Source organism: Streptopelia decaocto (assembly GCF_964273445.1).
Source record: "Streptopelia decaocto genome assembly, chromosome: 2".
NCBI lineage: Eukaryota > Metazoa > Chordata > Aves > Columbiformes > Columbidae > Streptopelia > Streptopelia decaocto.
The window spans coordinates 98,156,316-98,171,192 of NC_138655.1; the positions used below are offsets into that span (position 1 = coordinate 98,156,316).

The window sequence follows — 14,877 nt, forward strand, 5'->3', positions numbered from 1 at the left end:
TGGACAGGCTGGAGAGTCGAGTGGGGAAAAAATTAATGAAATATAACAAAGGGAAGTGTAGAGTCCTGCATCTGGGCAGGAAGGTTTCAGTATAAATTGGAGAACGACTTATTAGAGAGCAGTGCAGGGGAATGGGACCTGGGGTCCTGGTGGACAGCAGGATGACCATGAGCCAGCATTGTGCCCTTGTGGCCAAGAAGGCCAATGGCATCCTGGGGTGTACTAGAAGGGGGGTGGTTAGTAGATCCAGAGAGGTTCTCCTTCCCCTCTACTCTGCCCTGGTGAGACCACACCTGGAATATTGTGTCCAGTTCTGGGCCCCTCAGTTCAAGAAGGACAGGGAACTGCTGGAGAGAGTCCAGCGTAGGGCAACAAAGATGATGAAGGGAGTGGAGCATCTCCCTTATGAGGAAAGGCTGAGGGAGCTGGGTCTCTTTAGCTTGGAGAAGAGGAGACTGAGGGATGACCTCATTAATGTTTACAAATATGTAAAGGGTGAGTGTCATGAGGATGGAACCAGGCTCTTCTCGGTGACAACCAACAGTAGGACAAGAGGTAATGGGTACAAACTGGAACACAAAAGGTTCCACTTAAAATTGAGAAGAAACTTCTTCTCAGTGAGGGTGACAGAACACTGGAACAGGCTGCCCAGGGAGGTTGTGGAGTCTCCTTTTCTAGAGACATTCAAAACACGCCTGAACACCTTCCTGTGTAACCTCATCCAGGTGTTCCTGCTCCAGCGGGGGAATTGGACTAGATGATCTTTTGAGGTCCCTTCCAATCCCTGACATTCTGTGATTCTGTGATTCGGTAACAGTCCCACTACCTACATCAGAAAATTGCCTCCAACACACTTCAGAAATCGCCCAGCTTGTTTGTGCTCTGGGTATTTAAAAGTGTATTTAAAAACAACTATTTTTAATTCCCTCTCTCCCATTTATTTACAATCTCACATTCACAACTGTTTCTCAGCATTGATCTGACCACCAGGAAGGAAGAAAAATGCTCAAGAATTCCTCATGTTGTTGAGAGGATTTTTAGCCTGAGAAATCTATTGGATATTCTGTGACTCCCTACACTGCAGCATGGATCAGAAGTATTATCTTGTGGCCCAGGTGGCTGTTCCCAAGCCATTATCAACAGACACCTGGGCCACAATGTAACGTCTTGTGGACTGGACACAAAGTTGAACAAGCTGGAAAATTCCTACAAACAGACAAGATGAAAAAGAGTATTGTCTTCTGAGCAATACACTAGCAGAAAAAAAAAAAAAAGTTTCAGCAAATACTTCAAGCAGTTCTACTCTCCACTTCATCAGAATAAACTTCAACTTACTTATTTACTGGATTATTTCAGTTCACAGGAGTTTCTTTTAAAAATAAATCAAAGTAAAGCAAAGGGGATATAATCTTATGTTTAGTTATCAAGACCTATTTATTGCACATAAATCTTAGTATAAAAAAGCTGGCTACGTACCTTGTTGCTCCAACAGAAGAAAGCGTTGGCAGCTTTAATAAAAATCAGATAAATCCACATCTACTTGTGGTCCAGGACTGCAGGAATTCTGACCTTCTGTGCCATAGTCCCTTTACACTGCTCCACCATTACAAAGGGACTGTTATCCAGGTGGATCTATTTAGCAGCTAGGGAGGCCTGATTCACTTAGGCCCTATAAGAGCTCTCAGTGCAGTTCCCAAGATGATGTACGATGAAAAGGTAACTGATATTTGACACATTAACAGAAAATTAAGTTTTGCTAAAGCTCCCATAAAATAAGCCATACCCTTGAGCTGTTACAATCAACCCCACAGAATTATACTGTACACTTGAAAGAAACTGGTGAAAGAAAAACAACACACAGCCTGTGATCCTCAAAAAAAAAAAAAAAAAAAAAGAAGCCACTTATTTCAATCTCGATCAATACCTGGTCCAGCGGAACTTCTACACGAGTGTCTTCATCTTCCTGCACTTCAGCTGCCCCCCACATTTCAGATGGTTCTTCTCTGGCTTTGTAAACATCTTCACCTACAATGGGAAAGATACAGAGCGGAAGGAAGTGAAGCCCAATTGTGGCACCCGGCGGCACAAGTGCTGAACTGCAGTCAGGTTTCTGAGCTGGCCCACCATTCACTACATCGTTCTTCTAACGAAGTTTTCAGTCTCCCATTATTGTCAATTTGTTTTCCTTTCCTTTTTAATAAGAAATACTTCTTATAACGAAGTTTTCAGTCTCCCATTATTGTCAATTTGTTTTCCTTTTCTTTTTAATAAGAAATACTTGCATGCTGCGCGATTTGGGGAACGGAAACAGACACTAAACAAAGCCCTGCATCTGAAGTTCCTTCAATTCTGGCAAAGGACAGGAGTAAATCCAAACTAAATACATGACAACATATTACTTCTGTTGCTACAGTCAATGATAGTACCCTCTAGTAATTAGCATTACAATGCACATCTAGTAAAAATCTCAGGCTCTGAATCAACAACAAACATGGTGATCCAGGAAAGGAGTAAAAGATTAACAGAAACAGTTGGGATTAATGCTACTCTCCACCTTTGAGCAGGTGCAAGTAGAACTACAGCTGAAACTTCACATCCTCATTAAAAAGCACATACTCCTAGGGAACAAGGTTAATGGTTACAATGGTATTCAATTTTGCAAAGATTTTACACCATTTAGCTTGAGTAATTTTTTCCCCCAAGTGTAAGTAATAACTAGGGGTCTTAGAGGTTTCTAATGTGGGTCTTTCTGTATCAGCTAACTAGGAAAGTTAAGACAGGTACATACAGAAAACAAACAATTTCCAAGTGACACACATTCCTCTCTCCCTTCTCCCCAAACTGAAAACAGCCCAGAAATTAAAAGCACAGGTTACTCCAAATCATCTCCCTCTCCCTCCATCTATCTAAGAAAGACAGATGGTCCTATGTTGACATGTTCATATGCAACATAATAAGTAACTCCAATAAGACGAAAAAATACTTGTGCTGTTTTGGATTGCCTCTTAATTCTTCATAAAAGGATGGGACAAATTCAGCAATAAAAACATGGAGTGCTTGAAAATAGTAACAAAATGCATCTGCATGAGTGCTACTTGTACTTTTTCAAATAATCAATGCATTTCATGTTTCCCATTTTTCTGAGCTCTCTAAGGAACAGAAGGTTCTCTTTCTCTTGTCTGATATTATCTTCATTGCCTCTTATCATAGACATTTGATTGAGATCTAGATCGCTACCATATTCTGAAAGGAAAATGTATTATATTCCTTGAAAGCCATTGTGAAGACTCTCTTAGCTGAAGGCCTTCCCTTAAGTCGTTAAGAAAATAACCTTGTCCTAGATTCCTCAGTTCACTGAACTATAAAAACAATCAAATCAATGTCTGAGACAACTGCATTTAATATCACCATCTTATCATTTAGACTCTGTAATAACATCTTTGCCTTCAAGATCCTCAAGTCTTTTAACCAAAATGGGGATTGTGTGGCCTCTAGAGGTAAAAGGACTTTGATGCAGAGGTAATTCTCATCAGGTTTTCTCTGGTGGGGCAAAAGAAGTACAAGGGAGATGAACATGTGTTGGCCCTGGAGGCCAAATCCACAAAATTAATCTCAAGAGTTGAGGGTTCTCAATTTTAAAGCACTTTTCCCTAGATGAGCAGATCACACTCGGGGCTATGCTGAATAACCCAGCAACTAAGCTCCACAGAGGGAGACAGACATGCAATTATTTTCAAAACCCTTAATCATGAAACCAGGAGAGAGTGAGAGAGACAGAAGAAGACAATAAGTTTCTATCCAGGTCATGCAATGGAACTTCATATTCAAAAGAGTGAGTGCACCCAAAAGGCTGGTAACAAGGACATTTCAATAAGCAAAACCTGAAATCCCCACAGAATCAGAGAATGTTAGGGGTTGGAAGGGACCTCAAAAGATCATCTAGTCTAATCCTCCAAGAACTTTCTAACAGGTGACTGCTCAGAAAGCTGGTCATAAATGAAAACAGATTAGTTGAAAAGAGCTCTGAAGAACCTTCCAGCATCTCTCAAGGATACCACTGTCCATTGTCTTGCACAGAAAGCACTTTAAGTGAAATGGCATTTGTACTCTTCCACAGAATGGAAGATGCCAAAACTAGATGGCAGGCTGCAATGGGAAAGCATGGCCACCACAGAAGTCATCAAGAAACTTCAAGGACAGTTATTCAGACAAAATGGGAAATTATCTAATTTTTAGAACAGCTATATTCTTTGAAGAAAACAAGTAGTTAAAAAATAGTGTTATTTCAAATACATACAACACAAAAGATCATTAGCTGGTTTCTGAAAGCATGGCAGAAAAGATTTGTTGTCAGAAAAGGGAAATAAAAAATTATTTAAGGAAAGAGGAAATTGACAACGAAAGGGAAATGAATTATTTACCTCTGCACAAACATCAGAGTATGGAAGACAAATGTCCAAAACACACATACCATTAATAGTTACAGAAGGAAGAAAAACACTTAGGTCTGAAACATGCCAAAACAAGCAAGGAAAAAAATGACACTAACTGAAAAATGGGAAAGTTGTAACACTTGAAGAAAAAAAATTCCAAAGAAAATGGCAAGGAATGAAATTAGTCTTACATTAGGACACATACTCTTGTCTTTTGTTAGCAAAAGTGAAAGAAATACAAATACAAATATAAAATACTTTACGAAAAATTAACTTGATTAAATGGAACATTAAGAAAATAGTTTAAAATTTAAAAATTACTAATGTTGCTACTCCAGATAGAAATATCTACACTTTTTGCATGTGAATTTACAAATATCTGGAGGAGGGCCGCTGAGTGAAAGGCCAACATAATACTTGCTTATGTGATTCTGTGTCAAGATCTTGTTAGTAGGAGTTTGCAGACCACAATAATAACTATTATCAGTGTTGCGAGTTACTCAGCACTGCCCAAGCAAATGTGTTAAGTTGGGTAATTTTGCCTCATATTTAACAGGTAATATTTCAGAAATGCTTTTTGGTTTAGGGAAAAAAAAAAAAAAAAAAGGGCACAAAACCCATCTTATTGATGCAATATTTCAAGTCACTGTCTCTGAATCATTAGTCATTTTCTACACACTTCTCTTAAGGGAGGAAAAAAACAAGAAGGCATTTTAGAAAATGCTATAAACTACACAAAAAAACACTTTTGCAAGCCTTCATTCTGTATTGTTATGGGCTTCTGTTGGAATCTCTACCAAAGTTAGAAATAAGTAGTGTATCTTACTGTAGAAGAATTCCCACCGCTTCCATTAGATGGAACATTTATGCCTACCCCAAATGGTTCATAAAATACTGCAGATTAAACATGCTTCTCAGAAAAGAGCTACTTCTGATGTTCTGTGCCTCAAACTGAGAAGTGGCCAGAGTGAGAGTCGTGGTAATGTTGGGGCAGAAGAGCTCTATACGGGGATAAGAAAGGAAGGTAGGTCTGAGCCTTACCATTGAGATGTGGCATACTCTACCCATTTGCTCCAAGTTGAGTAGAATACAATTGCAGCAAAGGATTCAAGGGCTCTTTGAGCTCCAAAATACCTCCCTACAGCTTTGCTGACAAGTATAAATCAGAGGATTTATTTCAGTTAGGTTCTCAGTTCACCATGCCACAGTAAGTGCTGCTTCTGTCAACAGGCCAAGCAAAATATTATTGAGAGTCTCCTGATCTTCTGTGAGGATGTTTTACCATGGTGTCTACACAACCATAAGAGACTGGAATTTTTCAGGTTTTGCCAGTCACTGTGTGAAACAGACTGTCTTGAGCTAAAAATCACCACTATTTTTATACCCTATACAGAGAGAAGTGAGGTAACCTAAACAAACATCCCTCATTATTTTTTATTAAAGCAGGGTGACGTTCAGTAATTTAGAGAAGGAAAAGAAACTGCAGAATGGCAAGAACAGAAAACAAGAGGGAAAAGGCATTAAAGAGGAGCAGTCAACTGGAGAGGATATGCAAAAGCTGAATGATATGGACACAAATAGAAAGATGAGGAAACGGGTGAAAAATATGGGAAAAAACGGGGTCCAGCACAGTGGCAGGAAGGCAAAAGAATGGGTTACATGCAGTGGAAGAGTAAAAGCCTGAAAGAATGAGAGGAGAGGAGAGGAGAGGAAAGAATAAGCCAGCAGCTACCCATGACAATTTATGCTTCTTAAAGGAATCTTCTTTCAGAAAAGCCTGAGAAGAGGAATGTCTTTTTACTAGTATCTATCTGCAATTGAATTTCTATGTTCAGATACTCCCACACATACTCATTTGTGATGGAGGTGTGGCAAAATGCAACAATGAAAAAATGCTCACTGTTGTCAGGCAAGTATTTTTCTTGCTTTCTTATTTATTCCTACAACAAACAATATTTAGTAAAGCTCTGGTCAGTGGCTCTACACTCTGGGGAAAGAACTCTTACAGTGTTTTTTGGCTTCAGGGTGAAGGAATGAATGAAAACTGCAACCACAAGTGCTTCCCTATGGAGCTTCTTCAACAGTTATGATCTATCCCACCTCTTCTCCAGCTCCATAATCCCATAGCAAGGAAGACTGATGAACTCTCAAGAGGATCCAGACTGCTCAAAGCCTTGTGAGGGTTCTCAGGAAAGGGAACACCTGAAGCCTGATAACAGCTTTACTGAAGAGAGGTAGGTAGTGTCTCAAAAAACAGTGAACCAACTCAACCTGCCCTAAACAAAGTCAAATGATCAGCTGTTGAAACACCAGCACCTACTTTATGGCTGACCTCTACAGCTAGCAGCAATGGAGCCACGCAAACAATATGAACAAGAGAACATATTCATCAGAGAAAAAAAAAAAAAAAAAAGTCAGTAAATTAATTACATGAGGAAGGATGCTTTCAGAAGGCTTCACGATTTGGAAATCATGTCCAGAGGCCATGGGTAGGAGAAAGGCAGAGTGGTCAGGTTAGGATCAGAACCTTAGAAAGGATGATGACTGATAAACAGGGTGTGGGACTTCTGATTTTGTACTTGGCCAAGATAAGTGGCTCAGTTCTCAGGTGGTTTCACCAAAGATAAGAAAAGGTGGTACCGTATTCCTACAGTACTTTTTCACCTCTGTGACTTTGTTGTAAAAGGACAAATAAAACCAATAAAATTTAAGACTAGGTTAAGACTGCTTAAGTTATGCTTCTTGCACAACAGCTCTTAACAGCCAAGGATCTTCATTTTCAGAGTCACCTGCTCTGTCCTGTCCCCTTAGCCATGCCAGCTAAGCTGGTTTTGAAGACCCTGAGAATTCTTTTGTGTGAAAAGGAGTCCACTGATCATCCAGGGGAATTTTCTAGAAATTTTATACTTCTGGCTAATCTCCTGATAGGTACAGAACAGATTAATTATCAGCAACAGCAAATTTATAAATGCCCAATACATTTTGATTAAAAACATTTCAACTGATACATGTTGCCTGTTGTCTCAATACACAGATGTTCAGTGTATCATGCACTCATTCAATATGTACAGAAAGAAGCAATGAACTGGTGCATATATATAACTGAGCAGACCTTGTCTAAAGTACAAAGATAATTTTCTGTCTGATGCCATTCAGCATTTCAGCTGGAATCCTTTTGTACACTTTGATAAACAAGAAAATTATATGACTTTATTAAATAGTAATTGAGTTATACATTGAACTAACTCACAAGAAATCTACATATTTTAAATAATTAAGCATAGAAAGTAATGGCTCTTGTGTAAGCTCCTTTCCTAACCAGCATTAACTGTAAAACATTTATTGCAGCACAAATTACAGCACTGTACAGTCATTAATGCATTTCAAATTTTAAACTGATTGAAGTTTAGCAGTAGGGATAAAAAAAATCATTGTAATAATAGTCTGCCCTGAATATTTTATGGAAATCAGAGGCATTTACTAACTGCAAGCTCTGTATGCAAGCAAGAAAGTTAATGTGACTATAAAAAAAGGCATTAATGTGACTTACCACAGAGGTTGCCTCATAAAAATGCTAAGTCAAATTAAAAACAAAATGTAAAAAATCTGTGGCTCATTAAATTGGATAGATTGCTATGAGGAATGGGGAGGACATGTGCATTTATGCCTGTCTACAACATAATTTTCTTTTCTGATTGTTGTTTTGGTTTTGCTTTTGCTTTTGGTTTTTGTAATTTCAAAGTATCACTGTTGTACAATGCTTATTTCCAAGAAAAAGCCACTGCACTGGTGATAGGTTTGCATGCATGTGTGTGCCTGTGACTTCCGTCATCAAAAAAGTAATGGAATTAAAAAGAAACTGGTAGCAATATACATATGAAATGGTTGGGAATATTACAAAAATATGTATTTTTTCCTTCAGCTGATAATATTGCAGCCTCAAGCTTCTAAGCAATTAGTTCCTTTCTTCAGAAAATGATGAATTTGTAATAAGATTTCACACCATTGTAGATTGATGACATCTAACTGCCCCAACAGGCACTGCAGAAGGTGCTTCTAGATTTTGACCTTATATGCAGCAGTCTACTTTACTGGTAGGAAATGCACTAACACTAGTGCAAAGGCAAAGCTGCCTTAGCTGCAACAGCTCATTTGTCTTTACACATAAACAGCTACAAAAATAAAGGACTGCATTTCATCATACAAGGTTTTTTCTTCTTTCTCCCTACTTTGGTCATTCACTTCATTTATTTCCCATGTTTTTAAGCATCTAATTTATTCATTTATTTAAATGACAGATCATTAAGACCATTTGCATTGTGAAATTAACAAATCAGCTCCCATTCAGCCACATCTTTTTTAATTCCATGCCTGTTCCAAAACTAAGCCTTCTCTTGGGTACAGCTGGGTCCTAAGGGCTAAACCATGACAAAGTAAATGCAAAAGCCCTGAAACATCTGTCCTGGTCCAGTCACTCCTATCTGAGCATCAGTACACCTACACTTCATCCTGCAGTGAGTTAGGCAACGGCTTTCCTGGTGCCAAGTACCATTTGCCAATTTCATGTTTTGCAATGTATTCATTGTACTAAAAGCAAACCGAAAGAAATTCACCATGTGCTCAAAGAAAGAGGCTGCAAGGTCTACCATCATCCTAGTTCCTCACTGCCATTAGTGTATCCTGCCTCACGTGATTCAGCACTCTAACAATACACACTAACAGCAACAAGGGTTCTCATTTCTTACTAAAAAGTGTGATTTTATCTCCTATTATGTGGGGAATAAACTTATGTTCTGTAAAATCTCTACATACAAGAAACAAGATGATCTTCCATTCTTCAGCACACTCCTTGTCTGCTTTGACAACACACAGTGATACGATCTATATGTCTATGTTTTAAATACAGAGAGCTTTTTAATCCTAAAAGTTGTCAGCAAAAAAAATGGACAACAGTTTTAGCTCACAATGCACAGCTGATATTCAGCATTTTGCGTTTATACTCTTTGGCAAGTTCATAATTTTCTTGAAAGCGATTCAGAGCATAATAGCAGGAGCGCTGCCATACCTAATATTCTGTGCAGCTTTCTCTTTAATTAAGGGCTGGCCTTTTTCTTCCTTTTTTAGCCAATAGCAAAACCAAGACATTGAATTTATCACTAACTTCTAAGACCTCAGATTACTCAAATCTAGATCTGAAAAACTATGGAGTGCCTCATCCCACCTCCAGTATCATACTTTTCCAAATCATAGCAAGATCTCAAAATTCACACTCTATTATCTCTAGAACTCATTTTATAGTTTGAGTGGGGAGGTTACACTGCAAGCTGTGCAACAACAATTAAACTACTGTATTTTAATGGAATATGTTTTAAAGTGAGGGTGTTCCCTTACAAGAATTTTCTACTATGCTTCTGAATTTGCTACCTTCCTCTTCAACTTCTTACAATATACTGTTTACAGAATGTGGTGCCAACCAAGAAATATGTAGGTTTGGGGTTTGGGTTTGTTTGTTTAAACCTTAAACTGAGATCCTTATAATTAAATGTAACTTTCTTGTCACTTTCGTAAGTCCAAATTCTGCTGAAACAGTTGTACTAGTCTAGGCTCTAATCCTCACATTTCTAGTTGCAATTACTGTTACATAGAATATATTCAATATTATTTAGGTTCCTACCAGTGCAATGGGAGTCCAACCATTACATTAATACCATGTCTTATAGGTTACAAAAACCAAAGCACCAGCTCATAGTCTACTGGATTTGCTCTAAGTGGTGAATTGAAATCTTACAGAAAGAGCTTTCAACTTCAAGAAATACTTTAATCATGTTGATTTGAGAGGATTATGACATGGATCAGTTATAATATGAATGGCATGCTGGTGAAATTCTCAGTGTATTAAAACAAAACATCCAAAGTAAATACATGGCTAGCCCAACTAAACTCTGTTGAAAGATTAAGTTAAGCTTTAAACAGGCTATGAGTATAATTCTTCAGATGTTAAGTCCCAGGAAACAATCTCTTTCAAACAGTCTGAGCCTCAAAGGAGAGAAGATTCCACATAACTGCTAAATTGGCAGGGACAAGGACAGCAAAGAATATGGGACATATTTTCAACTATGAATATTTTCCCTTTTGCTGTTCCAATAGTCTCAAAAATGTGGATGTGTAAACTCACCATAGAGTTTATTGGTTTCAGATTAAAATGAATTAGCCCACATCAGTGACAGATAAATGCAGCCAACTAGAATGCCAAGAGTGTTTTTTGTTGTCCATCAGGAAAATAAAATATAATAAAAATCATAAGATGGTGATAAGTGCTTCCTTTGCCCAATCCAAAGCCTTTGAATTTGAAGGAATTTTTTGGAATAAACCTGCAAAGCCATCTGAGGAACTGTAATAAGCCTTCAGAGTAGACAGTGGAACTATGCTGATCAAAACAGTACTTGGGAGCAATCATTATCGCTATGTTTGTGGAGCTGGCTTCTAGCTCTCCATCAAAAATCCATCTCCATTTCAAAATAAGACTCCTCACTCCAAAATGAAACTGAAAATGTCATAATTCAAGCAGTAATTATATACACAGTACATCCGATACTTCAGCATCTCGTCTATGCTAGATTTCTAATTTCACTGTCAACTGAGAGAATGGGCATCTCCAGACACACTTGTCTGTCTTTTACGGCTGAAGCCAAGAAGCCCAGTTTGAATTAATCCTCTAACCAGATCTGGAACTCTATCACAGTCAAGAAACAGGATTTACTGTATCTTTCTTCTTGCCATTGGGAAAGGGACTGAAACAGCCTCTCCAAACAGCCTTTTCTGAACTTCTGTTCATGTCTTCTGAATGGACAAGGCAAAGGTGAGGCCAAGTACACTACAGCTGGAGTCTTTGCAAATAATCCTGCTGTGCAGAGTTTGAACACTGTTAGCCTGAGCAGCACTTTGGCTAACAGTCAGTAATGCAGACAGACAACAGACATGCCAAGAAGTCTGGTGTGCTTGTGCCTGCTCTTTTCACCCCACAAGGGCAGAGCTTATAGCTTGGCATTTGTGGGCAAAGGTAGGAAGAGAACAAAAGGGCCACTTGCACACTTCCCTCTCAGTTTTTGTTCCTGAAACATATGTTTGAAGCAGTCTTCAAAACACAGAAGCAAACTGGGAAGAAAGCAGCAATGCTCCTTTCCGCTAACTGAATCTACCTGAAATACCACAGCTAATCAACTGTCTGGTACTGAGGCAGGTTGTCCTGCCTCAGAGGGATGCTTTATCTCATACAGTCATCTTCAGGTGAAGCAGAAGGGCCTTAACATAGAATAAACCACCCCCATGACCAGCTTTTAAAGCCCTGTTATCATCCACTTCAGTCCCACTAGTCACCCAGCAGCTGCAGGAATCCATCTCACCCAGAAACCAGCTGACAAACCAGGACTGAGTTGAGGAAAGATCCTATTGACAGGGAGACATTTCACAGCACTGAGACCGTATGCATTAGGAGAAGGGGAAAAGTTTGGAATAATACACAGAGCAAGAGCCTATATTCCGCCCTTTCAAGTTGGACTGGATGTTAACGCAGGTCTTCGGTATCCGAAGAGGTACTGAAAATAACAGGTGAAGAAAAACAGTATTGTTAGAAAAAGACATGTACCCTCACCTGCCCTCTGGATCCTAACATGCTGTCCCAATAGTATAGGCTCCTTTTGCACCCAAAGAGGAACATGATGGGTCCTCAGCAGGCATGTACATAAAGCATGTAAGCACAGGAGAAGTACAAACATGCACACAGAATGTCTGAGTGCCAGTGTAAGCCATAGTCACTTATTTGTATTCTGAAACCCAGAGGCTCAGTACCTTTAACATTAATTTCAATTAAGTTTTTTTGTTAAAATTAAATAACTGCTCATTAGTTATTAAACAAATTTTGTTCCACAGTTGTAGAACAGTATTCACATTAACTTGTAATGAATCCTTAGAATGAAAAAAAAAAAAAAAAAAGTCACAATATTCTTTGCTCTGTTGAGTTCTTGTCACACTTCTATTGTATTAATACAAAAGACACTGGAGTTGCTACTTTTGTTCAGAAGTCACAGTCCATAAATCAACCACTGGAAGTACACACAAGAACTTTTTAAAGAGCATTCGGACATACATTTAATTGATATGTTCAAAAGAATAACTTCGTATTAGTCAGAAAAAAAGCTATATTTCACACTCACATAATGACTTGGAGGTAAAAACCACTCCAAAAGAAAACCACAAAGCTATGAATTATGATTTGAATAAAGTTTAAAGAAAACTCTTCAAGCTATAAAGATATATATGTGTATATATATATACACACACACACACACACATATATAGTGATATTCGGTATTCTTTATGTCTACATATCACAACATCTTACCAGTGTTTTAATGACCTCTGCTGTATGATCAGATGAGATTTTCAGAAAACTGGCTTCATCAATGTTTTTATAAACTTTTATCACTGAAGTAGCACCCTATAAAGTATTTCAGTTCGCCGTTTACCTACCCTTCTGCATTGTTTTCACTTTACCAACATTAACTGGGTATCGCATCATCTAGATAGTCATTTAGCTTTCTGCCTAGAAACTTTGACATTTTTAGAAACTATGAATATACAATGAATTCTTCATCAGTAAATCCTGCAACCCCACCAAACCACCCTTTTATTCAGTACTTTTATTATTATTATTTGTCTTTGCCATATTGATACATTCAGACAATTCTAGCAATGAGGAAAAAAATTATTATTTCCTCAGAAACAGGTTTATTTCCTTAGAAAGAAGTTAGATGCTCTCTATCTATTACACCCCTCATGCTTAATGAAAGTTACAAGAGAATCTAAATAACAAGACTTAATAACAAGAAAAGTTCCAAAATATTATTCACTATGAATTTTCATTACAAAAAGAAAGATAAAAAATGTGTACATACACTATTAACAGCTTCAACTTCACAGATGGACAATCAGCAATGACACAGGTATGAAAGTGTCACAGCACCCTACAGTATAAACTAGAAAGCTGCTGAAGGGCAACTGGTTCAGTCATTAGCAAACAGTAAAACTCTCCCTGATACACCACCTCAACAGTATGGAAAGCACAGCAGACAGCGGTGACTCCCTACAGCAGTGGTATCCAACTCATTTTCACGGGGAGGCACAGCAGCCTCGTCGTTGCCTTCAAAGCACCAAATGTAATTTTAGGACTGTATGAAGGTAGGGGTAGTTACATTTATCCAGTTCTAAAGTTACATTCAGCCCTTTGAAGGCAACCATGAGACTGATGTGACCCTGGTGAAAATGAGTTTGACACTCCTGTCCTACGGGGTGTCCCCCAAGGATAAAAAAAGACAAGTAAAAATGGAGTTGGGAATTTCTTCTGCAGATCATCTTCTTTACTAGGAGCTCTCCATGGGGTTAATCAGAGCAAAGGTTGTCAAAGATAGTCTGGCTTGGGCGACGAAGCCTTCCCTGCAGCAGGTCCATGACCACTGCAGGACACAGGTACAAGACATGGGCTTAGTTTAGAGATTTGCTTGAAGACCTGCCCACTCAGGATACTGATTTCTGCAAAGTGCAGAAATTAAGTTTATAATGGCAGGCTGAAATCCAACTTCAGTAGCAGCTGTGTTTGGGAACACTTAGACCAGAACAATGAGATTGTTTCTTGACATACAGGAAGTTGGAAATAGCACCAGACAGGCCACCTGATGAATCTGATGCCTCAGATGACATACCTGAACACGTATTTTCCAAAGAACACTGCAAATTATGATCCTCGCACTTCCTGTTCTTATTTCAAGATGTACTCCATGGAAACGAGATGAGCAGACAAGTTAAACCCAAGCAGCCTACTGAGCCACAAACAACAGGCTGTAGGATAGGGACATGTTAGGTCATTTGGGTATTACAATGTTTTCAGTCTTTGCATATTTCTAACATTTATTTCTTGCTTGCTTCATTGGAATGCTAGAGGTCACCTTAGCATGTTAAAAGAAGCAGGCAGAGAAGCTAGTCACAACCTGGTCTGCTTGAAAGGGCAAACTGGTTTGTTTGTTTGGTCAGCAAGGAAACACAGTAGTGAGACTATGCCACTGTGAACTTTTTTTCTTTTAGAGAAAGGTCAAAACTGAGCCAGGTGACTCTCCTATGATGCACCATAAAAACAATGCCAATGCTAATAAGGGCAGAATGTTTCAGGCTTTGCTTATTTCAATTCATCTACTTCTTTCTCAGATCCCCCACTGACAGAGTTGTAGTCAGTGGGACTGTAAAGCTGATTTGACTGCTGAGGCTCTCTAGGGAAAGCTTTCCGAGGGGACTACTCTGCTACTTACCTCTGTCCTAAAATGTACATCAATCAGCTAAGAACTTCCACTTCCCATCTGCAGATAGATAATTTGTTGGAAATACTTAATCAGGC

General features: G+C 38.6%; 1 protein-coding gene across 1 annotated transcript in view; it reads right to left on the reverse strand.

Moving 5' to 3' along the window:
* The window catches only part of DCDC2 (doublecortin domain containing 2), a gene marked incomplete at its 5' end in the record, with an annotated part of 67,060 nt that overhangs the window by 19,011 nt on the left and 33,172 nt on the right, over window positions 1-14,877 (reverse strand). Inside the window, one exon of the mRNA XM_082045388.1 lies at window positions 1,925-2,025. Within this exon, the coding sequence (XP_081901514.1) occupies window positions 1,925-2,025 (101 nt within the window). The remainder of the gene's footprint in view (window positions 1-1,924; window positions 2,026-14,877) is intronic.